Here is a 25,053-nt window from a genome sequence, read left to right as displayed (position 1 = left end):
GTATTTGTCTTCCTCTGACATATTTCACTTAGCATGATGCCTTCAAGGTCCATCCATGTTGTTGCAAAAGGCAAGGTTTCCTCTTTTCTTTTTAAATGGGTAAGTAATATTCCTATATATAACTTTTCTTTACCCATTTTCTGTATTCATTCATCTGTCAATGGACACTTAGGTTGTTTTATGTTTTGGCTGTTGCAAATAATTCAGTGAACATGGGGTGCAGGTCAGGTGTCTCTTTTGAGAGAATGATTTCATTTCCTTTGGATATATACCAAAAAGTGGAATTTCTGGGTCATCTGGTAGTTCTATTTTTAATTTTTTGAGGAACTTACATGCTGTTTTCCATAGTGGCTGCCTTATTTACATTTCCATCCACAGCCTCACCAACACTTGTCCCTTGTCTTTGATAATACCCATTCTAACAGGTGTGAGATGATAGCTCATTGTGGTTTTGATTTGCATTTCCCTGATGATTAGTGATGTTGAGCATCTTTTCAAGTGTCTGTTGGCCATTTACATGTGTTTTTTGGGAAAAAAAAAGTCTATTCAAATCCTTTGCTTATTTTGTAATCTAATTTTTAAAATAAAATCCTTTATCTACAGCTTTTCACCCACCACCCACTCATCAATAAAACAAAACTGGGAAATTTCAATTCCAGAAAAATAAGCACTATTGCCTTATAAAATTATTGTATTAAATTCACTTATACTTCTGCTTCAGCCCAGAAAGCCCTCAATTACTGAGAGGCTATGTTTGAAAAGCTTAGGAAAAATAAAGTGATAAACAATCCTGGTGAACTAAGTATGTAGTTAATCATTTATGTCTCTCCCTCAAACACTCCTCCCCCACCCACCCCAAAGAAGGAAGAGGAGGAAATTTTGCACCATGAAGCCTTTTTCTAGGTTCTTTCAAAATATATGACAAATAATGACATGGGTTCTTTATCACTTCAGCAACATATGACTTCCCTTTTCTTTGATGGAGGTATATGTTCAAGGTACTCTTACCGTTAGCAACTTTAGGAGTTCAAACTGAGCAATGAAAGATTTGGAATACAAAGGGAGAACAGAGAATGATAAATTCAAAGATATTCTAAACCCTGAATTTCATCATCTTGCTAAATCGTGGGTATACCTTTCAGAATTCATGAAAGTATCAGATGAAATATTTATTAAAGCAGCCAGTACAATGCCTGGCACATCTAAACCACAACAAAACTATACCAGCCCTGGAAGAAAAGAAGAGGAGGAAAAGATAAAAATAAGAAACCCAGTAAAACTTATTAATGTTGATGGTAAAAAAAAAAAAAAAAGAGGGAGGAGGGGACATACATTGTAGTTCATGTACATTTCACTCCTCTGAGTGGTAAAAAAGAAAATATAAGGAAAATATTTTGCACAGACAGTTTCACACAATAGTCACAAAATCATTCAGTCAGTGCAAATTGCTTAACTATAACCCAAGTGAACTGAGAGTAGAAGAACATAATATGCAAGTACTGAAGTATTTGACATTTGAGGAATATCTGCATTCAGTCTTTTTCACCAATGAATTCTCAGTAGTTTAGAACGGTAGTGAGCTACCATTTTTTGCATGAAGGCCTATTCCTGGAAAATTAAAATATTTAAAAATGACTAAGTTTTTTAATTCCAATGTACATTTTTAAGTAAAATATCCTTACCATTTATAATATCTCTTTATAAGAGAAAGCCAATAAGTAAGTTGTGCTGCTCTTTTAAGTAGATAAAATGTTCATGTTTCAGAAGAAACAATGTAGAGGCAACCCTCTAATATTTTATCTTTGTATTAGATAACAGAGTCCTGTCAAGTTAGAATGGCCATGAGCTACTCAAGCAGTATCACTGGTTCAGAGAGAAGAAGGAAGCTGGGAACATTTGTGTTCCAAGCAAAATGTGAAGCCTTTTTCATAGGTTACAGAATATTCTATATGAATGTTTTCAACTAAGTGATTTCATAAGAATAATGACTTTTTTCCTAATTCTAACTCCTTTTTATTTAATTATAAACCTTTTAGTTAATGTAATCCAAATAAAATTTTACAGCCCAAGGAACAGGGTGAGACAGGGACCGTACCCCAGATGTGGCACAGATTACGGCCGGCCCACCAAACTCTTTCCTTGCTTCTTCTTCAGGAATAGAATCGGAAATGGGCAACTGTATTTCGCTTTCCAGTGTCTTGCAATTCAGACGCAGCACAGGTCTAACTCAGGAGATGTGGGCCGATGTGATGCTGCCGCTTCCAGGGCAGTGCCTTAAGCCTAGACGCGGAGGCCCCCCTCTCCCATGTTGTTCCCTCATCTCCTTGATGCCTGCAATCCGGATGTGGCGGCAACCCAATTTTGGCCATATTGATAAGGACAATACTAAAGAGCAGCAGTTCTCAAGGTGGGGTCCCCACGCCCTTTCAGGGATTCTGTCCTTTTTGTTAATAATTTTTAACAGTAATGTCCTACATTAATTGCTGCACTTACTACCAAAAAAAAAAATAGCATACATGATATCACCCTAAATATAAAATTATTTTAACTTTCTAGCTGATACTTAGGGGCGATTGGGCAGTTCTCTTAAACAGAGTTACGCTTCAGCTCCTACTGTTTGATGAGTTATACAAGAGAGCAGCAACTGCTGTTGTTTTTTAATCACACTTCTACATCTTTTAAACTTTGCTTGGATATGAACTGGAGTATTATGGCATCTCAGAATTTCTTTCATTTGGCTGGTCACATTCATTTACTGCATGCCAACAAAATCATTTGGTTAGCTAGTTTATTTTCTGCACTTGCTAGGCAATTCTATGTAATAGAATACATAGTCCTATGTAAGATGTTAAGCAGTAGCTAAGATCAAAAATAAAAAAGATAAATTGCATGGAAAAGAGTATGAATATAAGGATCTATACATGCAACCTCAAATCCTATTTAAAGTTTTATCTCATACTGTAAATGAATAATTTAGGTAAACTTTTTTTTAACTGCTGGAAAATAACACACATACCAAAATTCCATAAGAAGCTGGAGTTATTTGGCTGAACAGGGTCTGCAGGCTTGTTTGGTGGGGAAGAATTACAGAGATCTAGAAACAAAGTAAACAACATAAGGGAAGGAATGAAGACAAACAGATAACTTCATCAGACCACGTAATTACTGAGATCAAACATTTCTTCCAAAGTAAGTAATACTCCCAAATAAACATATCACTATCAAATGTAACAACATATAGATACTTACAAATAGGGTGACATTATAATGTCATTTTTGCATGTATATATTTTTAAAAGGCTTCTTTGCAAACAGGCTGTTTGTATAGTAAAACCCAACACTAAAGAGAGTCACTGAAGGACTTATGAATGAGGTCCATTATGTTGTGAAACAACTTTTTGGGGAATTTGCTTCTGAGTGCACCTTACTTTGCCCCTTGGCACTCATATACCCTTTTAAATCATTGGCTCCACACATTAGTTCATACTTGGCAAAGTCTGCGATGTTTCTTACACTATTCTCTACTCCTGGATTATCTTTCTTCACTTTCCAGTCTACTTTTTTCCCATTATAGATGACTCTCATTAGGCCCAGAACCTCCCAAAAGCATTACGTTTCTTTGTTTTGCTATTTTAGCTACTTACAGATAGGCTTAAATCATATACAGGGGTGGGCAAAACTAGGCTGACAGTTGTGAGTACATGAAACAGTTTATTCTTTTATTATTTATTAATTATTGTATTATTTACTTGTCTTACAACTTTTAACCTACTTTGCCCACCCCTGTATTTCTCGTCTCAGCACCTTAATATCCGTACACCAGTTTCTGCTCAATTTTGAAAACATGCTCCGCAATTTGTGGGAGCGCTGTCTAGCAGTGAAAAAAAATCATTTCAAGTTGGTATAAACCCTCTAAGAAACAGCATATAATTGGGGAGAAACTATTAAGTATTCTTTTGTTTTATTTTCAGCGTTTTCAGAAAGCAGTATTAGGACTGCATTTTTGTGCACGCACACCTAATACTAGGATCCTAGAAACACCTTCCCAATCCCGGAGGCACTTGAGTATGAATCACTAAAGTACACACTGAATTTCAATGAGATTCAATTAAAATATATTTATTGAGTACCTACTACATACCAACCATCGGGCAAGGTGTTAACGACAGAGACATGAATAAGAAGTGGGTGCAGGTGAGAAAGTTTAAGAGATATCAATCCCCATCTCTGCTGCCTGCGAGCTGAGAGTTAATTACATCCCTCAGGAAGAAAACAATTATTCCTCTACAACAGGAGACAAAAGTTTTGTCATATATATCAGATATATGTCATATATGTCAAAAGTTTTTGATCTATATCAAAGGAAACTGCTATTTTGCACATTGGTTTGTCATAGATATTTTTATGCCATCTGCCCAGCATTAATTAATTCCTTCTACTTCTGATAATAGAACTTGAATCTTCTTATAGGAAGTCACCTCGCCCCAATTTTCAGCCCCCCACTTCTGGTGGAGCTGCTTCTACCTTTCGATGACCTGTGATAGGGCCGATTTTCAAGGAGTACTTCGCCATGGCCACCCCAGTTGCTGGGGTCTGACCTCCTTCGTTATTGGTCAGTGTCCACGTATAACAATTGTTAAATATTAGGTATGACACTCGCCTACTTAATCAGAGCATCGAATGTACTGGCAATAATTGGTTCAGGACCAGCTTTGACTATAAACCAGTAAGAGATCCAGGCTAAAGGGAGAGCATGCGGAATTCAGTAGCCATGAGTCATTACAAGCCTTCCGGAGGGGGAAGAGGAATAGGCAAACACAGGCAAATAAGGCTAAGGCTTCGGGATCAATTTGGGAACCAGATATTGTTCTTCATTTAAGGACCAAAGACCTGAGGATGAAGGCAGCTGAGAAACAGAAGTCAGCCTCGATCCAGAGAATGACCTGGGAGCCCTTACTTAGATGTAAGACTCAGGCCTCAGAAAGTCCCATGTCGCCAATCAGTGCCAACCCACATCAGCCGCAAGTTTCTGTGTCTTTATCTAATATCCCCAAGACAGGATTGGAGCTTGAGAAAGAAGGGTTTTTCTTGTTTTGTTTTGTTTTGTTTTGTTTTTAGAAAAAGAAACCTGTGTGTTTTATAAGCTAAGCTGATCAAATCAATCTTTGGTTGGCTATTCAAGTCACTCATTTCTTTTGCTTTTAACTGCTTGATTCTCCTGTTTTGTACTGTAATTTCCTCCTCTTGAAATGTTTAAATTCTCTTTTGGCTGGTTTTAGCCATCATACTTTCCCATCATACTTTAGCCATCAGGTCGGGAAACCAGTTCACTTTGGAGACCAAGTGTGGTAGCAGTGAGAGCAGACTAGCACACGGTCATGGATAGAAAGAAGGAAAGGGTAAGTAAGATTCAGCTATAACCCTTCCCACTTTAATAATACCTTTCGTCAGGTTTTCTCCGTCCCTCCCTGTAATACCAAGTAGCTGGTATTGGTCCTGGGCGATTAACCACATGGATCACATTTGTCAAAACTGTATCACTATGCTTTGTATACTTTGTAGTTGTAACTAAGGTTTTCTAAGATAATCAAGTTCCACAGTTTCAGTAGTCCTTGGGTTTTGTTTTCATTACAGTTTAGCAAAAATAGTAAGCAACAGACTTACTATTGCTAATAATACTTGGTAAAAATAGAAATGTGTCAATACTTTATTTCATTAAATCAACACATTTGTTTCACAATATGCTTTGCTGTGACTGTTTTCAAAGAAAATACATTTGAGGTTAGACTGCTGGGAATTTTAAACAGCACACTTGGATGACAGCATCTTAGGATGAGTAGAAAGTGCCAAAAGTCATTCTATTACACTAGTGGGTCAAGCAGAACTTCCCCGCCCCTACTCCCTGCCCACTGTTATCACTGTGGAGTCCAGCACAAGGTTCTTTACTTTAATTTAAGGTTCTGTACTCTAGTGATTCTTTACAGTTCTTTAAGTTTCTGTGCTTTAGTGAGTCATACCCAGCACAGTACAAGGTTTGGGAGTGACCTGACCCTCAGGACCGAGCAAGCCTCTGTTTAGGAATAATATTAACTTTTTCACAGAGCGGTTATGTAAGGAAGAGTTAAATAATTATGAAAGCAGCACATATGTTCTAAAAAAATAAATATAAAGATGCTTACTCTTTTTCATGTTCCGCAAGATTTTCAAACTCTACAGAAATGAAGAAAAGGAAAATGTTAATTTTTGTGTGTGAGATCCAAAATACTTTAATCAAGTAGAAATACAGACTTCAGTCAAAAGGATTGATTTCCTTTAAAAATAGCCATCAAAATGCACAAAATTGTTTTTCCATCTTGTCATTTTTAATTCAATGCAAAGTCTCCACTTGATTTTATCTTGCTATTTTTCCTACCCATATGAGAATCACACTAAGTATTTAAAAATAGTTCTACCAGAATATCAGGGAAAAAACTGAGTTCCCTACTTCTCCTTTTAAGGACTGTTCGAGAACCCACAAGGGCTCCTGAAGATAGCTGTGATGCATAGCCATTCCCATTCTGGCCAAGGATTTTTATCAATCACATTCAGAGCTCAGTTTCTAAGGTCCCGTCCACACTGTTAGCCAGGCTCCTTCCTTCTTCCTCCCTTCCAGCAAACCCATGTCCTTGGTCTCTGTTACAGTGGAATGTCTAGTTTATCCCTTTCAGGAACCTACCAGATTTCTCCACATATCCTCAGCATGTATGCTTAACCTGTTCCATGGTATTCGTTTCTCCCTGCTAGTTTTCAAGTTGTTTCTTATACATGCATGCGGTTGCAATGACTAACTGGACTCTTTTCAAGGGCAGGCAGATATCTTTTATGACATTTCTTTGTTCTTAACACCTAACAGAAATGTTGTCTTCTATATAATAGATCTTTAATAAATTCTTTTTTTGAAAAAATTTTTTTAGAATTTTAAAAATAGATCATTTACTCGTAATTCAAAATATCTTAGTAAAAAATGCTACCATTCTTGGGCGATAGGCCCATGGTGCAATGTGCAGATGATGTTTAATTGAGTCGTACACTTGACACTTTTATGGCTTTATGAACCAATATCACCCCAATAAATTCAATTTAAAAAAAATTTTTTAAATGCTACCATTCTTGTTTTCTGTCTACCCAGTTTTCTAACCCTCCCCCCTGATAACCATTGTAGCCCTCCAGTTACATATAAATATATAATACGAATATAGATTATATTTTGTTTCTTCTAAGCAAAAGTTAATAAATTATATATAGAGTGAGAAAGTCATCATTTCTTTAGTTACATAGTATTCCATTGTATGCATCTACCATGATTTACTTAATCAATTTCCCTAATGATTAATGTTTATGCTTTAGTTAATAATGCTCCAGTAAATAATCTGGGATACAATTCATTTCATATATGTACACACTTATTTAAAGGATAAATTCCTACAGATGGATCAAAAGGTGTATGCATTTGATAGATATTGCTAAATTGTCCTTCACGGAAGTTATACCACTTGACATTCCCACCCACAACGCAGGCGTGTGCTTATTTTCCCATAGCCAGCCTGACAGAGTCAAACTTTGGAATTTGCCATTCTGATACATGAAAAACAGTATGTCTCAGTGTTCTTAATTTGCATTTCTCTTGTGAGTGAGGTTGAAAATATCAAATGTTTAATGGGCAGACATGCATATTTATTTTTGTTTAAATTATCCAATCATTTTTTTTTGCCCACTTTTCTATTAGGGATATTATTTTCTATGAATTTCTAGAAATATTTATGTATTAAAGAAACAACTCCTTAGCTATGATGCCAGATGCAGATATTTTTCTCCAATTTGTCCTCTGTCTTTTGATTTTTAAGGTGATATTATTTTTGTCATGCAGAAATTTTCTATTTTATTTAAGTGAATTTATAAATCTTTCTTCTTATGGTTCCTGGATTCTCAGTCATAGTTATATAGGTCTTTCTCACTCCCAGGTTGTAAAGTAATCGTTCCAAGTTTGTTTGTTTTTTTAGTACTTTTTGGGTTGGTTTCATTTGTTCATTTGTTTTATTTTTTTTTAATTAAATATTTTACCCTCCTAGAATACATCCTCGTATAGCTGTGAGGTAGGGATCATAGATTTTTCTTCAGTTGCCTCTTTAGTTCACCCCACAACAATTATTAAAACATCCATAGTTAACTATATACCAAAATCCTATACATGTTTAAACCTATTTCTGGATTCCCCCTTCTGCTCTGTTGGTATGTGTTTTCTTCATACACCAATATCATTCCACTTTAATTATTGGGGCTTTGCAATGTTTTCCAAGCTCTCAAGGAAGCTAGCTCCTTCCACTGCTTTTAATTCTATTTTAATTTTTTTCTAGTTTACTGGCCATTCTTGCTCTTTTCATCCTCCTGTATGAACTTTGGAGTCAGTTTGTCTCATTCCAGGAAAGAAAAAAAAGTTGATGGTTTAATTGGGTGTGCTTTAAACTAAGCTGTATTTTGTTGTTGTTGTTGTTTCCTTCCATTAATTTTGAAAGTTGTAAGACCAACCATTTCAGTGAAGATACATAATCTGCCTTTTCATCTTAATGCCAGCAGCTGGTGGGAGAGGGGAGCAAAGGAGGGTCACTTTCAATAATGAAGAGCTTCAGGCATGTTTTAATAAACTCCATCTTCTTTACCTTACTCCTTGTGAAACTTTTTCCAGGAGTCTTCAATGTCTGTTTTGAAGACGTTGAATTTTCCATGGCATTAGGACAGCTAGAATAAACATTTATGGGTTGAGCCTGCATACCTAAAAACAAAAACAAAAACAAACAAAAAAACTTAAGCTTTCAGGTTTTATATAGGTATATATTCAGTAATTCTTAGCTTGGCTTTTTTATGCATCATTTTTACAATACATTGTGGGATTTTTAAATATATTATTCTTATCTTATTTAATCATTCCTTGTACCTTTCTCATTTAGGTCCTGCTTTATCATTAACCTTTTAACAGCTTTGTTTTTATAATTTTTTGGAGAGAAAGTGCTGCCACTTACAGTCTTCATCGGCAAGTAAGAAGGACTCTGGGGTTCTTTCTGGGAGTGGCGGAGGGGGAGAGGAACGATCTTCTCGTAGATCTATGATAAGAAGAGCGTGCAACAAACACAAACAGCCATCACTGAAAAGTCTTGAGTCGAGGCCCCTTTTTGGTTTTGTATAGCTTTCCCAATTATGTATGTATGTATGTATGTATGTATGTATTGTATTTTTTCCATTCCCATTTATCCCCTCATACCCTCGTCCACCTCCACCCGCCCTCCTCCCCACCCTCTCCAATTTTTCATTATGCACCTACAGCCAAATAAAAAATGATCTGAACAATGACTGGAGCCTCAAGAATTGTGTTCTAGCTCTTTAACCACTGAGCCTCTGATTTATCACAAACTCATAAGCTCACTTACAAAAGCGGTTTTCCAAAGAAACCAAACTTGAAGTTAATTTAGCTCCTACTTTTAATGACCACTTTACAGAGCATCCTGGGGAAAGAGGAGCCTGTCAAGCGAAACCATGGGAGTCAGACAGCCGGGTCTGGAACGTTAGCGACCTTTCCCCATGACCTACTCCCAGCAGCAAACAGAGGGCACGACAAAATATAAAAAGGGAGGTGACCTCTTATAAATTTTAAAAGATGTAAGAAACATACAAACCAAATACAATGTGTAGCCTTTGTTTGAATCCAGATTCAAATAAACATACAGTGAAACGGCATTGTTAAGACAATGTAAGAAACTGAAACATGTCTGGATATTAGGTAATATTAAGAAATTAGTTAATTTTATTGGTGTGATAATGCTATCATGGTAGGTTTAAAATAAGTGTTGAAATTTTTCATAATAAAAATTTTTAAATAACGAGGCTCTTTCCCCTGCTATAAGTCCTAAAGATACAAATGCTGTTCTAGTGACATAGGCTTCTTATTATACAGTGCTGAGTACAATTATATACTAGATTAATGTCCTCTGAAAATGAAAATGTAGTTAAGGGCTGGTTTCATCTATCTTTGGTCATTTGGTTTTTTAGGTCTTAGTATTCGTCTATAAAGCAAATTCTCTTGTTTATTCCTATATGCTGGGTAAAATGCAAAATTAAAGTACAATACTTGTTTCTAGCACCTAATACAATAAGTGGCATGTAGTAGGCATTTAATAAACATTTGATAACTACTTTAAGTAGCTTATCATCTTCCAGTTCGCTATTAGAAAATATTCTAAGAACTGAAAGGAACTTTCAGTTAACACCAGACTGCCAAATACCTTCCTGAAATGCCACCTTCATGTTGATACTCACCTGATGAAGGACCTTACCATGCTTACTGCATTAAATCTAAATTCTTCCGCCTGACTGTGTGTGTGATAAAATACACATGACAAAATTTGTTGTGACTGATAGAGTACATTCACAGTGTTGTGCAACCATCATTGCTATCTAATTTCAAAACAGTCTCATCACCCTAAAAAGAAAAAAATAACGAACTCCACCCTCATTTAGCGATGCCTCCCTATTCCCTTCAGGGTAGGTTGGCAGCCACGAGCCTACTCCCTCCAGATTCGCCTGTCCTCCTGCATAGTTCATCTGCCTTGCTTAGAAGTTCTTCAGCACCTTCCCACGTTTTATCCAGCCCGATTTGCTGTCCATATTTCCCAGAGTAGAACTCCTGTTGCCGTTAAATTCACCTGCTCGCCATTCCTCTGCACTCGTCACTCTTATTTCTATCTCGAAGTCACTGTGACCTTGTCGCTCGCCCCCTGGCATCCCCTGCTTCATCACTCTGTCTACCCATCGTCTTATGTGTCTTTCTTCTGCCCGGTGACGCCTTTCCTGAGCACCCCTGGTGGTTATAGCCGGGGCCACACAGGTTACCGCTTAATCCTTCCAAATGGGTATTGATTTTGTCAACCCCATTTGAATGCACGCGTTCAACAGTACCCTTTCTTTTTCTCTCTTTTTCTCAAGGAAAATTTTTTAATGTATTTCAAAGTATAGAAATTAGTACAATGAACCTCCATTTCCTCAGTTCAATAATTTTCAAGATTTTTCCAGATTTGCTCAATTGTACCTTTACCCTTTTTTCTTTGCTAAATTATTTTAAAGCAAATCCTCTATGTTCTTCACAATATATCTTTTTTTTACATTCAATATTATTTTCTATTAGTTTCAGGTGAACAGCATAGTGGTTAGACAATCATATACTTAACAAAGTGTTCCTCTTGATATTTCCAGTACCCACCTGGCATCATATAGTTATTACAATATTACTGACCTTTATTCCCTACACTATACTTTACACCCATGTGACTATTTTGTAACTAACAATTTGCACTTCTTAATTCCTTGATCTTTTTCACCCAGTCCCCCAGTCCCTCTCCCCTCCGGTGACCATCGCTCCGTTCTCTGCATTTATGAGCCTGTTTCAATTTTTTTCATTTATTTTGTTTTTTAGATTCTACATGTAAGTGAAATCGTATGGTATTTGTCCTTCTAGCAATACCTTTTCTTATATATCCTCCTAAAAAGATGTAAGACACACAGAGCTTGCCTAGGAAATGCTCATTTAATAATTATCTAATAAAAGTGATAAGAGGTAACATTTAATGAGAGCCTATGATTTGATAATCACTGCGCTTAAAGCTTCATGTGCATTATTGCACTTAATCCTTGTGGAAATCCTCTAAAACAGGAGTTCTGGTATCCTCATTTTATAAGTGAGAAATATTGATAGAGTATATAAGTTAACCACCATTATGCTTTTGAAAACTCTTGGTACTGTGGGGATTTGAATTAAATTCGGACTCTAAAGCCCATTTTTTCAACCTCTGTGTTATACTACCTATTTATGTATAATATGAACACGATAAGTGAATAATATGTTAACATGAATAAATATGTTATGGGCAACCACCACCTGTTACAGTGTATGTCAAGCACCAATCAGGTCAGCTGTTGATGTTGCTACTCACTGTATGAGGCAAGCGAAGCCCAGGAAAGCCCTGGAGAAGGCTTTTTCAGATAAAGATCTAAAAAGTTAAGTTTTAACTTTTAGATAAGTCAAGTTAAACATCTAAATCTTTAGTTAAAGATCTAAATGGCCACAAAGTTAAAGATCTAAATGGTCACAAAGAGTTTCTAGAATCACCCTGTGAACGATGACAAAACGTATAAAATGGAACTGCTGCAAAGGTTGAAGAGATACTAAATAAAATAGCTTTTTTAAAGGGTTACGTATTGAAGGGCAGAATCCTAAAATCCTGTCTTCACTCCGCCCTTGACAAAACAAAACTCCTAGTCTGGGGAAATCAGAAATCAATCAATAAACAGGGGAAGCTATTACGAGAACCATGCCATCTCTTGAGGTGAATTACTGTAAGCCATTCTTTCAGTACAAATACTCAGGGCTAAAATCTCATCTAAAGCCAAGAGAATTTTTTTACCTGAATTGGGACGCTGAAGTCTTACATTCTGAAAAAAAAAAAAAAAAAGAGAGAGAGAAAGAAAGGAAAAGTGAAACAAGAATATGTGCACAAATTTACAAACTCAAAGCAATACATGAAATTTTTGAAATTATATTGCATATACCAGTAAGAGATAGTTATGAAGTGTTGACCCTATTTTTTGTGACTTATGAGTTGTGCTGAATTATTTAAAAAAAGGCATTAGCTCTTAAAGTAATTTTTATATGTCATGACAGTTAGTTCTAAACTGATCCTGTTTTGACCTATTTCCTTTCTACTCAGAACATTTCCCTGAAATTTTAGTAGGCAGTAAATTGTTGAAATTGAAGTTATTTCATGACATTGGAAAAGGAGGGATTGTTCTCTGCTCTGGGGGTTATTTAATGAAAAAATATCTTATGTAGCATATTGTTAACAATAATAATAACAATTACTAGTAACTTAAAAGTATAATTAAAAAGATAGAGAATATTTGCCTACCAGCATTGCAGTTGTAAGCATGTTTAAATGTTTTAGTTAATTACTTTTCTGATCTCTGATATTGTAAGGTAGTTGGTTCATAGAATATATACAAATGCATATCAGATTGTTGAAAGGTTAGATTTTTCTTCCAGAATCAGGGAACATTATTCCAACAAGTATAACTCAAATAATATGGACATCTGTCACTCAAAAAAAAAATTACTCTCTATAAATACTTCATCACAGCACACACGATACAGCCAAATGACTACTGCAAAGAAACTATTTATGAAACATTTCTTTTAGCTTTAACTCTCCTTCAAGAATTCAGCTCAAATGTTTTCACTTTGACTAAGTCTTCCTTGACCACTTCCCACCTGAAGGGATTGCCTACACTTCCAAATCTTTTATCTTTCATATAGCACTGGTCATATTTGCCTTGTTATAAGAAATAGAGAAAAATACTTGTATACACATGCTGTATCTCCACTGGTAGACTATAAATTTCTTAAGGGCAATAATTGGGTCTTCCACATCTCTTTATCGTCCATGTACTTTGGCATATTGTTTTATAAGTAGGATCTGCTTAATATTCACTGAGTAATACACAGGTGTTAAAAATACAAGGAGTAGGACTTTAGTCTGTTAAGGCCAAAAGAGTAGAGTCAGAAAAAAAAAAGTTACTGACCTTGGTTGGCCTAAGTCTCACAGAGTCATCAGGTTTGTTTGATTCAGATGTTCCACTGCATTCTAGTGATCTTCCAATTTCTGTCATCACAGCTGAGGATGAAGATTCCGGAACGCTCAGTGGGACTTCTCCTGGAAGAAAGGAAATATAGTCCAATTCTTAGGAGAGTTATAAATCTTCTAGAAAGCAAGTGTTTCTGAGCTATAGCACACAGAACTTTGGAAGGACTTGAGAAGTGACCTCGTTAATCCACACTTCATGTTACACTTACTGAACTGTACTCACCCGCTTCCTCTACCACAATAAAAGATTCAGGTGTCCGTTCGGGAAGAGGAGGGGGGATTTCATCATCTATTCTTGGAGAAGTTGCTATCCAAAATGTCAGAAATATAATTACAATTTTTAATCAGGAAAATCCAAAAAAAATTCTTACATTCTAATCTTTACGTAAATCCCATCAAGCATCATTACAATATTTAAGCCAGTATCTGTTCACTCAAGGGAAAAGCAAAATAAATTCTCTCATCTTAAATTGCAAACCCAGGAGGTTTTTGCTTCTTCAAAATGCATTTTTTCTTTTAAAAGCCAGAAAGTAGTTTGATTGAGTCTCTGAGGATCAGTTAACATAATATGAAATATTATATTAGTTTAAGTTACATAACTCTTGCCCTGACTGGTGTGGCTCAGTGGGTTGGGCATCATCCCACAAACCAAAAGGTCACTTGTTCAATTTCTGGTCAGGGCACATGCATAGGTTGCAGGCCAGGTCCCTGGTTGGAGACATACGAGAGGAAACAGACCACTGTTTCTCTCACACATTGAAGTTTCTCTCCCTCTTTCTCCCTCTCCTCTCCTTTCTCTAAAAAAAAAAAAATGCAGTCTTTTAAAAAAATTACATAACTCTTTTTTTGTTTGTTTCACATAGAATATACATTATAGCATCATAAAAGCACTTTTAGATGCCAAAGATTCAATGACAAGCTAGGTAAAATCATAAATATCTTAGCATTTCTTACTCATTTCACAAGGATGAAGAATATGTGAATTTTTTTTACAAAACAATATTATAACAGGGTTTTCTATATTTCTATAGATATATTCAGGATTTTTACAGAAAAAAATTGAATGCTATTATAAGAAACTGCCACCAGAGGGCACACATGTCAATGTTGTTTCAATCCCTGAAGATAAAGATGTATCTTTTAATGTTGATGCTCAGAGGATTTTAAAGTATTATAGGCATTTAGAAAAATAAAATTCTCCTAAATTATAAAACAAGACCAAGGTACATAAAATAATCTAATCAGAGAAGGAACAAGATCCAGATAAAATATTTCTGTAACAAAGCTACCCATCTACACATCTATTAAGAAATGATGCAATAATATTATAGAGTAAAAGCTCTTTCTACTTCTTATTCAGGTGGAATACTTTCCATAAATTTCTGATGATCTACCTACGAGAGTTAAACTTACTCTTTGTTTTCCTTCTCTTCCTCCACATCAAACTATTATAATCATCTCTAACAAGATAATTACTTCCAATACCAAACCACTCAGTAAAACAATGTGCAAATAGGCAAAAACCTAGAATTATTAAATATGAAAGTAAAGTTGTATATATGATTAAAATCCCACACAGAATATGGAATGCATATTCCCATCTGCTAACTTATCATAAAAAGGCAGTAGAAAATTAGGTCCCCTTCCAACTGCCTCAGCAAGAGACCGCCATTCTTAGCTCTCCCTTCAACTTCGCATAGCCACATGGTCGTGCAGGAAACATTCTGAGTAACCATGTGGTGGCGCCGATCAAACCTTCTCTTACATTCTTTTGGAAGCTGCTTCTGTAGGTTAAGGGTGAACTGTGGACCTTTGATATACATTTTCAGGAATGAGAATTGCCTTTGTCAGAAACACTCCTGTCGGCATAGATCACGGATCACAGATCATATAGCTCATGGAATGTTACACGTCTGTTTTTGCTATTTTCAACTTATCACATCATTAAAAGAGAAGGAAGCAAACAGAGAAGGACAAGGGGGAGGATGAAAGGAAACCAAATCTTCTGGAGAAACAAAGTGAAATCTAAAAGCCTATAAAAACTTTTAAAAATAATTTACCGAGTCCTGCTGTCCCTTGGTTCAGTGCGAGGGAGAAATCAGTTGGGGGGTTCAGTGCTGAAGAACCAGGTGACTCATAATAAGGAAATAGGGTTGCAGAGGATGTTGGCAACAAAGAACAGGGTGACGCAGTTCTATCTTGTTTCTCGGGTAAATCAAGAGACATCTTAGAGCCAGTACTGCTTGGAGACAAGGATGGAAAATAAGGATCTTCCATTAAAGACAGGTAAGAATGTGCATTAAAAGCGCTCGAGTCATGCTGCTTTGCATTAGAGACATTGCACATTGGGTGCTTGGAGTCACACAACAGTGAATAATTCAGTTCTCCGGAAGAAACATGCATCGCTTTGTGAGTCGCCTCAAGGCAAGAACTGTTCGGTGGAGGTTCCAAGTAAGAAAAATTTCCCTTGATGCCCAATTCCTTGGTGTCTCTCTGTTGTGTCAATTCAAAGGGAGTTGACTTGGTCCGCATTATTGGCCCCTTTGAATTGAAATACCTTTCTTCCTCAATTACAGGCTTAGAATTAGGACATGCTCCAAACGAAATGGAGCTCAAGTCCAAACTTTGATGCTTCTGAAGAGGCTCCCCAGCCATGGCAAATGCCTTTGTCTCCCATTTCATGGCTGTGTCAGCATTTTTGTTATAACCACAATTGAGCTCCAAAAACTCAAAAGAACTGTTCCGTGTAACAGGGTGCAAAGCTAACCCTTTCTTTTCACTTATTTTAGACATCCTAAGGTCAAAGGAAGAAGCTTCTGCATTTTTCGCCCTTATCTGTTGTTTGCTCTCTTGGTTCCGCGGTCCTGCTTCTGTTACGCTGCCGAGACAAAAAGAAAGTAATAATGATATCATACCCCTAACAGGCCTCTTCCATACCTTGCCCCAGCATCACAATGAGTTATAAGCATGAGATGTGCCTCTGAGACACATTTAGACATGTAAAATTATACTCACCTGTCTGGTAAATTAAGAGAATAGTCTGCTTCTGGACTGGGATTTTGCTCTGGAACTGAATACTTCACTTCAATCTTCAAGAGAGATAAGAGATTGTTTTTTAGTGAAGCAATGACAGTGAGAGACTTTATATTCATAAGCCTGAGAAGTCATTTTCCAGAAAGTATAAAGATTTAAAATAACTCATAAAAGAGTTAGATGAGTTTCCAAAATACTGAACCCAGCAAGAACATGTTCACATACTGAGGTCAAAGGGATCAGAATAAAGGATTAATGGTGTTACAGAAATTAGAAAGGATTTCCTTATCGCATCGTCTTTTAAAAGGTGCAAGTTTTAAAATGTTCTTGGGAGGAGCTTTATTCTTAAGAACACTCTATGTCCAGAAATTTCATCATCTCAACCCTTAGTGTTAACAGGTGGCTTTTAGTCCCATACAAATATCATCTTGTTCTACCTTTTTCTTCCTTACTATGCCCCAGCTCCGCTGGTTTTGGGAGTTTGTCGTTGTTTTGATTTTTTGTTTGTTTATTTGTTTTGCTCCTCCTTAAGTATGCCAAACTTGTTTCCAGTTCAAGGCTTTTATACTTACTGTTCCCTCTGGTTGGTGAAAGACTCTTGCCCCAGGTTTTGCATGGCTGGCCCCTTCTACGTAATTACTCTTTACTTAAATGTCAGCTACATAAGGAACCTTCCCTGACCACTCAACCTAAAATCACACTCCCACACACTTGCCCAGCCACTCTCAGTCCGTATTGTCTTCATAGTAATTATCACATTATGAAATTGGTAACTGAGGCTCATGGAATTGAAGATACCATTGATTGTAAAATACATCTTGATTTCAGAGATGTTTAAATGTTAAAAAAAAAAGTCATCAGCAATTGTAAGATAACACCTGTTATGGGTTTAACTGTACTCTCAGAAAGGTATGTTAAATAATAACCCTGGATATCTTTAACTGACCTTATTTAAAAGTAGGGGCTTTGCAGATATAATTAGTGAAGATGAGGGCATACTGGATTAGGGTGGGTCCTAACACAATGATATGTGTCCTCTCAAGAAGAGAAAACAGGCCCTGGTTGGTGTGGCTCAGTGGATTGAGCACTGGCCTGTGAACCAAAGGTTTCTGGTTCAATTCCCAGGAAGGGCACATGGCTGGGTTGCAGGCCAAGTCCCTGGTTGGGGGCATGTGAGAGGCAACCAATCGATGTATCTCTCACACGTTGATGTTTCTCTCCCTCTCTTTCTCCTTCCTTTCCCCTCTCCCTAAAAGTAAATAAATAAAATCTTTTTTAAAAAAAGAAGAGAAAACTGACACTCAGAGACACACAGGGAGAATGTTGTGCAATGTATGATGATGGAGATGGGAAGTGGAGCAATGCATCTGCAAGCTAATAAATGCCTGGGACTGCTGGCAAACTCCAGACACTAGGGAGAAGCAAGAAGGACCCCCGCTCCCCCCACCGCCGGCCAGAGCTATGAGAGAGAGCGTGGTCCTGCTTACACCTTTATTTTGGACTTCCTGCCTCCGGAACTGAGAAAAGAAGTTTGTTGTTCGAGCCCTCCACAGTTTGCGGTACTTGTTACAGCAGGCGTGATAAACTGATTCAGAGACTGTACTACCCCACTTTCAATAGCAGATAGAACAATGAGAAAGACAGAAGATCAATAAGGAATAGAGAGCAGATATGAGCAACACCATAAACCAGTTAGTCCTAAAAGACACTCCACCCAACAGCATACACATTCTTCCCAAACATATACAGAACATTCTCCAGGATAAACCACATGTTAAGCCACAAAACAAGTCTTAATAAATTTTAACAGACTAAAATTATACAAAGTATCTCTTTAAATCATAATGAATTGAAACTAGAAATCAATAACAGAATGAAAACATAAAAATGCACAAATATATGTAAAATAAACACTTCAACAACTAATGAGTCAAAGAAGAAATAACAATGAAAATTAGAAAATATTTAGAAATGAATGAAAATGCAGCATAACAAAATAGATGGGATACAGTGAAAGCAGCACTCAGAAAGAAATTTATACCTGGAAATTCCTACATTAAAAAAGAAGAAAAACTTCAAATCAATAACTTACAAGTTAAGGAGCTAGAAAAAAGGAAAACTAAACCCAAAGCTAGCAGAAAGGGGGAAACACTAAAGACTGGAGCAGAGATAAATGAAATGGAGACTAAGAAAACAGTGGGGAAAATGAACAAGACCAAAAGTTGATCCACTAAAAAGGTCAATAAAATTGATAGACATTTAGGTAGATTAACTAAGGAAAAGAGAAGACTCAAAGTTACAGAATCTCAAATTTCAGGAAAGAAGTGGGACATTACTACCAATTTTAGAGAAATAAAAAGTATAAGATAATAATATGAACAATTATATGCCAACAAATTGTATAAGCTAGAGGAAATGGACACATGCCTAGAAACACATGATCAACCAAAACTGACTCCGAAAGAAACAGAAAATCAGGAGAGCCCTACAGCTAGTATAAATAGGCTGAATTAGTAATCAAAACATGGCCCAACAAAGAAAAGCCCAGGACCAGATGACTTCATTTGTGAATTCTACAAAATATTAAAGGAGGAATTAATACCGGTCCTCCACAAACTCTTCCAAAAAAGTTGAATAGATGAGCTCACTTCCTAAGTCAATCTATGAGGCCAGCATCACCCTGATACCAAAGCCAGACAAAGACACTACATAAAAAATGAAAACTACAGACCAATATCCTTTATGAATATTGATGCGAAAGTCCTTAACAAAATACAAGCAAACTGAATTCAGCAGCATATTAAAAGAATTATACACCATGACAAAGTGGGGTTTAGTCCCAGAATACACGAATGGGTTAGCATATAAAAATCATTGTAATACACCACATTCATAGAATGAAGAAAGGGAAACCCACATAATCACATCATTGATGCAGGAAAAAACAGCATTTGACAAAATTTATAATAAAAACACTCAGTAAGTCCTGGCCATTCTGTACACCAGAAGGTTGTGGGTTTGATCCCTGGTCAGGGCACCAGTGCGGAAGCAGCCGACCAATGTTTCTCTCTCATGTTGATGTTTCCCTCTCACATCTATGCTTCCCTCTCTCTCTGTCTCCCTCCCTCCTTCCCTCCCTCCCTCCCTTTCTCTCTCTTTCTAAGAATCAATAAACATATCCTGGGGTGAGAATTAAAAAAAAAACAGCAAACTAAGAACATAAGGGAACTTCCTCAGTATGATAAAGGCCACATAGGAAAAAACCCACAATTAACATCATACATGATGTTGAAAGACTGAAAGCTTTGCCCCTAACATCAAGAATAAGGCAGGGATGTTGACTTTTGCCACTTCTAGTCAACAGAGTACTAGAAATTCTAGCCAGAGAAATTAAGTAAGAAAAAAAACAACAACAAATAAAAGGCATCCAAATTGGAAAAGAGGAAGTAAAGTTATTATCTACAGATGGCGTGATCTTATATGTCAAAAGATACCCCCCCCACACACAAAAGCCAGAGCTGATAAACAAATGCAGCAAAGTTGACATATACAAATCAACACACAAAAACCAGTTGTATTTCTGTACATGAGCAAAAACAATCTGAAAAGAAAATTTTTGAAAAGCAATTTTATTTATATTAGCAACAAAAAAGTACTTAGGAATACATTTAACCCAGAAGGTGAAAGACATTTATGTTTAAAATTATAAAACATTGCTGACAGAGCCAGAACAATCTTGGAAAAGGAGAGCAGAGTTGGAGGGCTCGTACTGCCTTATTTCCAAATGTATTACAAAGACAGTGTGGCACAGGCACAGGGCCAATGGCACAAATAGCCTGGCAAGAAAGTTCTGTATGTGGGCATTTGATTTCTGATGAGGGTGCCAAGGACTTCCATGGAGAAAAGACAGTATTTTCAACAAATGGTGCTGCGAAAGCTGTATGTAAACATGCAAAAGAATGAAGTTGGACCCTTACCTTACACCATATACAAAAGTTAACTCAAAATGAATCAAATTCTTAAACATAAGAGTTAAAACTATACCACTCTTCTCTTAAGAGAAAGGAAACATAGAAAGCTCCATGACATTGGATGTGGCAATAATTTCTTGGACGTAACACCAAAGGCATTAGCAACAAAAGAAAAAAATAAATTGGATTTTATAAAAATTAAAAACTTCCATGAATTAAAGTACACAATCAACAGAATAGAAGGCCTATCTGTAGAATGGGAGACAAAGTTTGCAAACCACATATCTGATAAAGGATTAAAATTCAGAGTATAAAGAGAACTCTTAAAACTCCACAACAAGCAAACAAGCAAAAAGAAACAATTTAAAAATGGGCAAAGGATTTGAATAGACATTTTTCCAAAAATGAAATACAAATGGTCAGAGAGCACATGAAAAGACACAAAACATCACTAGTCAGTAAAATGCAAAGAAGAATCACATAAGTCCCCACTTTATGCCCATTAGAATAGCCACTATAAAAAATAAATACAAATAAAAACAGAAAATAACAAGTGTTGGTGAGGATGAAGAGAAACTAAAACCCTTGTGTGCTTTCCTGGTGGGGATCTAAAATGGGTGCAGCCGCTGTGAAAGGCAATATGGCAGTACCTCAAAAAATTAAACGTAATTACCATATGATCCAGCAACTCCTGACTATATACCCAAAAGAACTGAAAACAGGGACACAAAGAAGTATTTATATACTCATGTTCTTAACAGCATTATTCACAATAGCCAAAAGTTGAAAGCAAACCAAGTGCCCATCGATGGATAATTGGATAAACAAAATGTGGCATATACATACAGCGGAATATTATTCAGTCGTGAAAAGGAAGGCAATTCCGACACATGTTACAACACTGATGACCCTTGAGAACATTATGGTAACTGAAATAAGCCAAACGCAAAAGGACAAATATCATGATTCCAGTGATACAAGGTTAAATTCACAGAAACAGAAGTAGAATGGCGGTTCCCTTCTGTGAACCAGAAAGCGTTGTAACGGGGCTTTGGGGAGGCTGGAATGGGGACTTAGGGTTTAGCGGGTAGGGAGTCCCAGCTCTGCAGGATGAAGATCCTGGAAGTGGGTGGCGGTGATGGCTGCTCAACCACATGAATATACGTCATATCACCGGACTATATACATAAAATTGGTCAAGGTGCTCAATTTTATGCATATTTTACCACGGTAAAAAATTTTGAAAAGTAAATGAGTAAAAGGACTTGGATAGATGTTCCTCCAAAGAAAATACACCAATGGCCAATAATCACACAAAAAAATGCTTAACATCACTAATCATTAGGGATCTGCAAATCAAAACCATGAAATGCCACTTTACGCACATTAGGACGGCTATTATCTTAAAAAAAGAAAAACCCAGAAAATATTAAGTGCTGGCAAGGATACGGAGAAATTGGAACCCTTCTGCATTTCTAGTGAGAATGTAAAATTTTGCAGTCACAATGAAAAACAGTATGACAGTACCTTTACAAAATTAAACAAAATTACTATATAATCCAGCTATTTCATTTAGTGGTATACACCCAAAAGTTTAAAATAGGCACTTGAACACACATTGTTATGCCCATGTTGGCAGCAGCATTATTCACAATAGACAAAAGGTGGGAGCAGCTAAGTGTCCACTGAAGCAAAATGTGGTGTGTACACACAATGAAACACTGTACAGCCATAAAAAAAAATAAAATTCTGATACATGTTGCAAAATGAATATACCTTGAAAAATCATGCTGCATGAAATCAGCCGGATAGAAAAGAATAAATATATGACTCCCTTTATATAATGTACCTAAAATCGGCAAATGTATAGAGACAAATAGAAGTTACTAGGGGTTGGGATGGGGGCATGGAGAGATTCTGATTAAGATGCTGAAAAATTTTTAGGAATAAACAGTGATTGTCATACACATTGTAAAGGTACTTAATGCTACTACATTGTACACTTTAAAAGGGTTAAAACGGTAAAATGTGAATGTGGAAGTGTCTCCTCCTATATTTGTTTTCTGATACAGATTGTATAAAATTGGTGTTAATTTTTCATTAAACATTTGGTAAGATGCTCCAGTGAAACAATGTGGACCTGGAGATTTCTTCTGCGGGAGGGAGTTGTAAAATTACAAGCTCAGTTTCCTGAATCATTGCGGGTCTATTCCAATTCTCTATTTCATGTTGAGTGAGTTGTGGCAGTTTGTGTTTTTCGAGGAAGTAATCCATTTTGTCTAAGGGGTGAAATTAAATGTGTTGAGCTGTTCGTGCCATATTCTTTTATTACCCCTTTTGATATCTGAAGAGACTGCAAAGATTTCCCACTTCATTCCTGATATTGGTAATTGCTATCTTTGCCCTTTTTTCTTTATTAGTCTTCTGAGATGTTTATAAATTTTATTGATCTTTTCAAAGAACCAGCTCTTTGATTCACTGATTTTTCTCTATTTTTTTTTTTGTTTTCAATTTCATTGATTTCTGCTCTTTACTATTTCCTTTCATTTTCTCTGGCATTTTTTTTCTCTCTTTTTTTCTCGATTCTCAAAGTGGGAGCTCACGTTTTTGATTTGATCTTTTACTGCTTTCTATGCATGCATTTAGAGTGCTATAAACTCCCCTAACAGTACTGCTATAGCTCTGCCGCACAAATTTGACATGTATTTTCATTTTTATTCAGTTCAATGCATTTTTAAAAATTCCCTTTGATACTTTCTCTTTGACTCAATGGATTATTTAGAGGAGTGTGGTTAGTTTCCAACTATTTGAATCTTTTCCCATTATCTTTCCATTATTAGCTTCTAGTTTAATTTCATTGTGGTCAGAAAATACAATTCATATGATTTCAATTCCTTAAAATTTTTCGATTGTTTAATGGCCCATGGTATGGTTCATCCTGCTATATGTTCCATCAGCACTTGAAGAATATGTATTCATGTGTTATTGGGTGGAATGTTCTATAAATATCATTTTGATCCTGTTGGTTGATGGTGGTGTTGAGTGCCTTATTCTTGCTGATTTCCCGTCAAGTTTTTCTGCCATTTGTTGAGAAAGGGATATTGAGGTCTCCAACTGTAACTGTGGATTTGTCTATTTCTCCTTTCATTTCTATCGGTTTTTGCTTCACATACCTTACAGTTCTGTTTGGTCCATACATGTTTAAGATTGCTATGACTTACAGGTGGATTAACCCTTTTATTATTATATAATGTCTCTCTTTGTGATTGTTTTCTTTGTTTTACTTTATCTGGTATTAATATAGGGTGGGGAAAAAATTAGGTTTACAGTTGTCTGTATGGAAATGAATACAATAATTAATTAAAATAATACAAGAATAAACTGTTTCATGTACTCATAACTGTAAACCTTTGCCCCACCCTCTACAGCTACTTCTACTTTCCTTTTATTCATGTTTACATGATGTATCTTTTTTCCAGCTTATATTTCGAAGTGTGTTTTTTATAGAAAATATGACCCAATAGCATATAGTTGGGTCATGTTTTCAATCCACTTTGCCAATCTGTCTTCCAATTGGCGTATTTATACCACTCACATTTAGTGTAATTATTGATTGTAGGGCTTAAGTCTGCCATTTTATTTTTTTGTTTTCTGTTTGTTCTCTCTCTTTCACGTTTTTCTTTTTCCTGTATATTTTTAGAATTTCATTTTGATTTATTTATTTTTTTAAGGTATGTCTTTGTGTAGCTTTGGAGGTTGTAGCCCTTGGTATTACATTATGAGGGGGGACCCAAAAAACCCTGGAATTATCTTCTGGAGGGCAGGCCCCCTGTAGTACAGGCTTCCCTGCTAGGTGAGTGTTCTGGGAACCCATCTGTATCAGTGCACCAGCTGGTATTGTTGTGAGTCTGTATTTGGCTTCAGTGAATTTTTTTTGAAGACTCTTTGAACCCATTTGCCCATTTATGGTGGGTGATTTATGAGCGCACCTGCCCACACTGCGCTGAGTGTTCAGCAGTTTTTGACCAAAAAACAGCATGACGCCCATGCCCTACCCTCCCTATTTACTCAATCTCACCCCAAGCAACTCATTTTTGTTTCCCTGGATGAAAAAAGTCCTCAGAGGAAAACGTTTTGCTGATGTGGAAGAGGTGAAACAAAAAAACAGCAGAAGCCCCAAAAGACACCAAAATCGACAAGTTCAAAAACTGTTTTGAACAGTGGAAAAAAGTCTCAAGAGGTGTATTGCATCAAATGGAGAGTACTTTGAGGGTGCCTGAAGTTTAAACATGTAAGAATACATGCACAATTTTTTATAAATAAATTCC

General features: G+C 36.3%; 1 protein-coding gene across 3 annotated transcripts in view; it reads right to left on the bottom strand.

Annotated features, from left to right (window-relative positions):
* Window positions 1-25,053, bottom strand: part of PTPN22 (protein tyrosine phosphatase non-receptor type 22) — a 47,836-nt gene that overhangs the window by 1,302 nt on the left and 21,481 nt on the right. For 2 of the 3 annotated variants that reach the window (XM_054565070.1, XM_054565068.1), the window contains 9 exons: window positions 16,737-16,810; window positions 15,782-16,599; window positions 13,936-14,028; window positions 13,660-13,784; window positions 12,489-12,516; window positions 9,057-9,137; window positions 8,697-8,809; window positions 6,180-6,210; window positions 3,017-3,094 (listed from right to left, as the gene is read on the bottom strand). In XM_054565070.1, coding sequence (XP_054421045.1) covers window positions 3,017-3,094; window positions 6,180-6,210; window positions 8,697-8,809; window positions 9,057-9,137; window positions 12,489-12,516; window positions 13,660-13,784; window positions 13,936-14,028; window positions 15,782-16,599; window positions 16,737-16,810 — 1,441 coding nt within the window. The remainder of the gene's footprint in view (window positions 1-3,016; window positions 3,095-6,179; window positions 6,211-8,696; window positions 8,810-9,056; window positions 9,138-12,488; window positions 12,517-13,659; window positions 13,785-13,935; window positions 14,029-15,781; window positions 16,600-16,736; window positions 16,811-25,053) is intronic. The other variant, XM_054565069.1, reaches the window with a different exon arrangement.

This window comes from Pteronotus mesoamericanus, unplaced genomic scaffold (assembly GCF_021234165.1).
Source record: "Pteronotus mesoamericanus isolate MK-2021 breed Mesoamerican mustached bat unplaced genomic scaffold, CSHL_Meso_final scaffold_99, whole genome shotgun sequence".
Classification (NCBI taxonomy): domain Eukaryota; kingdom Metazoa; phylum Chordata; class Mammalia; order Chiroptera; family Mormoopidae; genus Pteronotus; species Pteronotus mesoamericanus.
This window is presented reverse-complemented; position numbering and strand designations above follow the sequence as displayed.